The 7,394-nt window shown below is 30.0% G+C and overlaps 1 protein-coding gene across 1 annotated transcript in view; it reads left to right on the forward strand.

Annotated features, from left to right (window-relative positions):
• The first annotated feature begins 708 nt into the window (after positions 1 to 708).
• Positions 709 to 7,394, forward strand: part of LOC106478024 (NADH dehydrogenase [ubiquinone] iron-sulfur protein 4, mitochondrial-like) — a 10,148-nt gene continuing 3,462 nt past the window's right edge. Inside the window, exons 1-4 of the mRNA XM_013938531.2 lie at positions 709 to 829; positions 4,730 to 4,919; positions 6,321 to 6,496; positions 6,868 to 6,941. Of these exons, the coding sequence (XP_013793985.1) occupies positions 759 to 829; positions 4,730 to 4,919; positions 6,321 to 6,496; positions 6,868 to 6,941 (511 nt within the window). The 5' untranslated portion in view covers positions 709 to 758. The remainder of the gene's footprint in view (positions 830 to 4,729; positions 4,920 to 6,320; positions 6,497 to 6,867; positions 6,942 to 7,394) is intronic.

Here is a 7,394-nt window from a genome sequence, read left to right on the forward strand (position 1 = left end):
CGGAATCATCCTAGTATCTTTCCTCTGAACTAACTTGTCATAGCCTTCGTGATTATGTCACTCTACTCGCAATATGCGGGTCACGGGATCGAATACCGTCATCTAATGTGCTTGGCCTTTCAGCTGTGGAGCGTGTTAGTGATGGCCAATCCCACTATTCGTTGGCAAAGAGTAACCAAAAATTGACGGTCGGTAGTGTTCACTAGGTGCCTTCCATTTAGTCTATCACTTCAAAACTAGGGACAGTTGGCGCAGTGTAGGTTTGTGTAAAATTCGACAAAACAAACAGTCCTATGAACCGTTTCCAACTAGCCAGCATTCATCCTTAGATAAGGAAACCCAACTGTTTAGAGTATTGTAAGTGAGGTTTTTCTAGTGATTTGGATAGAAATAATGACCTTTTTGACTTGTAATCGATATGTCTATAAATACATATTAAAATTATATAATGTTTGGAGACGGCTTGTCGAAACGTTGTACATTTGCTATTATGTTAAACTTATATTAAAGTTTTTCTTCATTACCCATTCAAGCTGTCTCCAAACATTATTAGTCTCAAAGTGGGTTCCTCGTAATCGAATCTTAAAATTATATTAACTTTACTACCAACAAAGCATGTCATAACCTTAACTGATAGGATGAGGCCAAAAAATTACGTTTCAAACTTTTATGAAATATATGCATATGTGTTCAGACTGAAAAACTCCAAATATCTATATTTAAAATTGCAACTAGATAGAGGGCAAAAGAGATTAAAGATGGCTTCTCTTTTTAGTGGATTTGGTCGAAATTTGCCAAGATTGCTAAGGCATAGCAATAGCACATTTAGGTAAATTGCACTTTGTAATTAACTAAATAAAATTCTTACGTAAAAAGTAGAAAATACTAGGTAACTTTACTTAGATTTGTATAATTTACTCAGTGTGTAGATATTCGCATGGTAACTTATGTCTCGTTCAATCATTGATGATTGAGTATGGAACTTGCAACTATCGTGATTTTTATATAGTATATTCTAATATTTTTACATTTTGGCCTAGTTTTACAATTGCATTATATTAGTTATTATAATTCTTGTGCTATATGTTTTTAACACGATAATACAAGTTTTATAGGTTAGGACACCATACTTGTTGACCTAAGAATCAGTATGACCTGTTATTGTTAGTGTTTAGATAAAACAGTTAAGAACTTTTAATTTTACTGTACTAGAATAGGATATTCTTCTCTTAATCGTCGTTTAAAGTACTAAAACAGTCGTGTAATATAATACTTAATAGATGAAGAACTATATTATTATTAGTTGATGTACTTAAAAAGTTAAACAAACTTTTAGTGTAAATTGATTACAAGTCTGATGTTGAGAAAAGATTAAATATTGGTGACAGCAAATAATAGAACAGGTTGATTTACAAAGGGTATAAGAGATATGATTAAAAAAAACATCAGAGGCATCACTAGGTACTTAAAAGAATCAGGGCTCGGGCCCATTGGCATGGGAATTTTCAGTATAATATTTATCATGGTTTTCTATTCTGATTTTGTAAGACACCAACTGGGGATTCAGAGTACTGTCCTATAGAATTGTGGCACAGCTGTATGCCTATGCTTAGTGATGCCTCTGAAAAATATTATAAGTATAAGAATTTTAAATTTTGTGCTATGATAGAGAATTATAGGCTTACAGAAGATCAGAAGAGTTGGCCAAACAGGATATTAAGAAATTGAAAAGGTATATGGAAAAAGGTTGAATGAAAATGTAAAAGATAACACTGTGAGAATTAATTTAATACATTAAGGATAAGAAAAATGTTAGGATGGGAGCAGGGTCTTTGAAGGATGAAAAAGGGAAGTTAATTTATAATGATTATGAGATGGCCTAGTTACTAAATTTTTAAATTTTCTTCAAATTTTGCTAATGAAGATTTAAGCAATATTCCTCATCCTGAACAGTTTCAAGACAGAAACAAGATTATCACATTACTTATGAGCTTGTTAAAAAATTGAGAAGTTTAAAGAATAAGTCTCCTAGGTCAGATATTTCCTCAAGGGTTTTAAAGGAGGATAAGAACTGAAAGACTGAGCCACTTGATAATAGTTTTGTAGCTAATTTGAATAATGGACAGGTGCCAGAAGATTGGTGGTTAACTAATGTTACTCCTATTTTCAAGGCACTTGATAGAAATTGTCAAGGTAATTATAGGCTTATTAGTCTAATATCAGTGGTGGGAAACATTTTGTAAGTCTAATAAAAGATGCTTTGATAAGTAATAGATTATGTTTCATAGTCAACATAATTTCACGTGAGTTAAATCTTGTCTTTCTAACTTTCTGAAATTCTTTGAAGAGATGAGGGTAAGGGTGTGAGTTTGACATATGTGGATTTTCGGAAAGAATTTTATAAGGTGCCACATAAAAAGCTTGTTAAAACAAATTATATCTATAGATGAGGGGTTAAGTTGGCTCAGTGGATACAAAAATGGCTGGATGGAAGAAAGTAAAGTGTTGTTATAAATGGAGTTCAGTCAAACTGGATTAATGTCATAAATAGGGTACATCAGGATTCAGTGTTAGAACCTTTGCTCCTTTTTATTTAGATCAATGACAAAGATGAAGGAGTGTTCATTAAATTGTTTAGATCTGCTGATGATATTAAAGTTTATGGTGTTGCTGGTTGTGAGGAGGATGCTGCTGCTTTACAAAAGGATTTAGATTACATGGTGAATTGGGTGAATAAATGGCTTTTAATTATAATAAATGCGAGGTAATGTGTATGGGCTCTTTTAAATTTAATTTTGATAAAAATAACCTTAACAATGTTATGGAAGGAAAGGATCTGGTGTTCTGATTAATCAGAATCTTAAGCCATCCAAGTAGTTTGTTGTTACTGATGTTAAAACAAATAGGATTTTAGATTTTATTTACAGAAGTATTGAATATAAGTCTAAAAAGGTGATTATTTCATTGTATAAATCACTGGTTAGGTTCCATTTGGAGTATCATTTTCAGTCTTAGTGTCCTTACTTTAGGATGAACATTGAATTTTTTTAAAAGGGTTTTGGAGATGAGCTACTAAATAATACTTGTGTTGGAAAGGTTGTCATACAAAAACAAGTTAAGATCCTTGAAATTGTTTTCTTTTGAAAAAAGAAGAGTTAGAAGGGATATGATTGAAATGTTTAAGATTGTTAAGGGGATTCATAGTGTTGATGCATCATCTTTTTTCATATTTAATGGTGAGAATTGTAGGACTAAGGGACACAAATATAAATTTTGGCATTATAGGAGTCATCTTCATATGAGATAGTTTTATTTTTCTAACAGAACAGCTAGACTTTGGAATGTGTTGCCTTCACATCTGCTGGATGCAGTTAATTTAAAGGAAGGCATGATAAATATTTAAATGATAAGGGCTGACTTTGAGTTTTAATATATTTTAATAGATCAGACAGTATAGTTGGACCAACAGCCCTGTTCTTAAATTATGTAGTATACTAAAGATCCTTTTATTTATGAATTAAAAAAGTGTCAATGATTTTCAAAAACAACTGAAGGACACAATTGTTCTTTAAAGAAAAATTAATAAATTTGTGTTGATTTTTCAGCTGCCCTGTGTACTTTAAACACAAATTTTCTTAGCATTGTCTTCCAGTACAGGCCGCGGTACCAACAACTTTAACTAGAATTTTGTTATTTCAATGTATATATATATTTTAATATTCATGGTTAATAGTTATATCCATACAGTACCTAAATGTCATATAGGAGTCAGTGCTTCAATGGAACAAGTGGATGAGAAAATCATCATGAGTCAAAATTGATTATCTGATCTTTATAACTTTAATCCTAGATTTAATTTTTCATTTTATAATTTAATATTGTCTGACCTTCACTAGGGTTTGTAATGTTATGATTTGGTTATATAATTTGCTGGCAGTAGCAAAGGAAGCTATTTTAGTGCAAACACAAGGTATTATATATAAATATAGCCACATATAGCAAGCTATTTCAGGGGTTTAGAGATGGGAACCTTTGGGTCAAAGATGAGCAGTAACATTTTATCACATTATATAAGATGAAACAAATGATTAGCAAGTTAAGGAACAAGTACACAGTTTAAGCATCTCATGATAATAATGTATGTATGATCAAATGTGTTGGTAAATCACAAAAAAAAAATCCCTAGTGCTTTTGATAGGTCCTGTTGATGGCACTAAGATTTGATTATCTTTTTAATATATTTAAATATGTCAGGTATTATTAGGGCATAAAAACTGCATGTCAAGGGTAAGAGTGGAAAGCCATAAGTTTAAAGTTTGTGTTAAGGTTTCAAATAATTTTAGTTAAAAAGTTAAGAGAAATCCTGCTTTATTGGGTGTAAATAAGGTAGACTTAAATTCAGATATTATTATTAGATGTAGTTTTAGACAAGTTAGAGGAACTGCTAGCCAAAAGTAAGCCCAACATTACTTTCAAATTTGTACTTATGTGTAACCAATACTGTTTGGTACAAAATTACAGAATAGAAAGTGTCATTATAATAATGTTACTGATTAGAGAATCATGGTGTTCTGATTCTAACAGTGTCATCATGATAACTTACAAAAATTAGGGCATTTATATAATGCATAATAAATTTAGACAAGTGTTAGGAGTTTGAAATAGTCATTTGCAGAATTTTAGTTTGTTACAATATAAATGGTTTAAAAACATGCTTCTTTTTTTTCAGGCGAGAAATCTCGGTAACATCGATCTGTGCAGATAAGTCATCACAACAACGTTTTGATCCAGATGTCAAAGATATTAAGTCATCACAACAACGTTTTGATCCAGATGTCAAAGATATTCAAAGTGTTCTTGAACCAGAGGAAAGTAAACATCAAGAAGCTTTACACAAATTTATCACCGTTGATACTCCTGTAAGTTCAGTGGATATTAGCTGCCTTATAAATTATTATAAACAAAAGTAACTGTCATATTTCATATTTGTTGTGATCTCCATTAGTGTCACCCAAGCATGTAGTTATTTTTATCTTACATTTATAATTTGGGTTTTGGAAGGATTAGTACATATATAAAGAAAATTCTCTCTCACGTACAGAAATTGTTACTCCTTCAAGTTACCTTTGATATTTTGTTATTCTTGTGGTGTAAATAAAGTTAATCCATTTTTTAAATCTTAGGCTGTTGTTTTAGGTCAATTTTATTTAGTATTTAATATTTTAAATGAAACCAACTTTAGCATCTACATACTCTCCAACTTACAACTGCAAATATATTAAGTGGAAACATTGTTTATTGACAAAAAAGGGGACATGGATAAATGTTTCGGAATTCTATCAGATTCCATCTTCAGTATCTAAAGCAGAATAAAATGAATTTACATCAGTCTTTATACATTTTCAAAGTACAGTTGCTAAATATAACGATAATTAAACAAATAAAACACTAAACAGTAATAATGGGGAGAAACTACAGCAGGAAAACACAACGAAAAAAAAAACAAATGAAAAATTAGTAATACGAACATATTAAAAAATGTATAATTTAAATGAAGACTGCATGTTGTTCAGAGTTGGAGAGTGCTGCCTGATGTGGAGGGTTTCTTTGATCAGTAAAAACTTTCATTAACTTTTCTCAGTTTATAGATCACAGAATACAACCTTGCATCCATATAAATCAATAATTTTCACTTTGATATTTCTTTGAATTATTAATGATCATTAGATTTTGATAATATTAAAATTTTCTGGAAATCACAAAAGCCCAGTAATGTATTTCTAAATTGTGCATATCTTTAGTAAAATAAGAAGTTTCTCAGACAGGTAATTTAATCGTTATAATGCCAATCTATTTTACTTGCTTTTAGATGTATTCTTATTAGGAATATCCAGAAAGTCCAAATTTTACTCTTCCACTTCTCTTTGGTTCCATAAATCTTTTTATTTTTACTTGTAAGATTTTACTTGCCTCTAAAAAATCAAAGTGAGGAAACAAAAAGGTAAATCAAAATTATCTGTAACTTATGGTCAAATGTTAAAATGGTTTATCTATTATGATAGCTCCAGATTAGATAGGGAAGATATTAATTTTCCAATTTTTAATTTTTTTAGCATTATATTAAAAAAAAATATAATGAAAGTTTTCACTTGCTTTTACCTCTTGCAATACGATCTTTTGTTGCAGTCTCTTCTTGTAGGTTTTCTCAAAATAATTAAACCTCTCACTATCAGCATACGTTTTCAGAAAGTTTTAGTCATTTCTATTTTATAATTGAAGTGCAACATTTAAAAAAACAAAACATTTTGATGTTTGAACAGATGGATATCTCTTCCTTAACTGGTGTGCCAGAAGAACACATCAAAACTCGCAGGGTTCGGATATTTGTTCCTACAAAAAATGCCATGCAGTCAGGAACCAACAATACCCATCATTGGAAAATGGAATTTGAAACCCGTGAAAGATGGGAGAATCCTTTAATGGGATGGTGCTCATCGTAAGTGAACTTGTTTATAAAGTGATGTTTATTCTTTTATTCAGAATTTTATTCAAAAACTTTCTAAAATCTGTTTTGAACAGAAGAAATGGATTTTTTTTTATAGATGATGAAATCATCACAAAGAATTATTTTTTTTAACTATCAGTTTTGTTAAAGTATTAATGAAATTATGAACATGAGGTTAAAGTGTATACCAAATATTCTTCCATTCATTAGCTTAAGTATTTACTTGTGTTGATAATTTTTAGAACCTTGTTAAACACAATAAAAGTATTCATATTATCTAGTATTTTGATCAGCATATCACATCTGATTATACTTTCTGACAACACAAAGTATATTGGTACTTTATTTACTGTGTTTTACAGTGGGGATCCTCTATCTAATATGAACCTACAATTCCTGTGCAAGGAAGATGCCGTTGCATTTTGCGAGAAAAATGGTGTGTGCAAATTTCATATACTAAAAATTAATAAAGATGTGGGCAGTTTTTTTTAATATGACCTCAGTACTTCAACTAGTATAAAAAAGTAATTGATCCTATTTTTCTGTTTTGAAAATATTCAATGTATACTGTTATAATTAAAAGTTATATCTATTATATTAGAGAAGTAGTAGTATTATTTTATGTAAACCATATTGTTATCATGAATTGTTGTGACTTTGTATATTGAATGAAATTATTAATAATTCTCAAAGTTTTTACTGCTTCCACAGTCGATGTTCTTTTCTCTGATTACTCACAAAAATTAAGAGATCAACATATCCTAATCAGTCATTAAGATTATAGTCTTTGGTAAGTAGAAGATATGCAAAATTTAAATCTCTTGCCTAATTTTAAAATATTAGATGCTATTATTGTTATGACTAATATCCTGTACAATCACTTAAGTCT

The sequence above is a fragment of the Limulus polyphemus genome, unplaced genomic scaffold (genome assembly GCF_000517525.1).
Source record: "Limulus polyphemus unplaced genomic scaffold, Limulus_polyphemus-2.1.2 Scaffold173, whole genome shotgun sequence".
In the NCBI taxonomy this organism is placed as follows: Eukaryota; Metazoa; Arthropoda; class Merostomata; order Xiphosura; family Limulidae; genus Limulus; species Limulus polyphemus.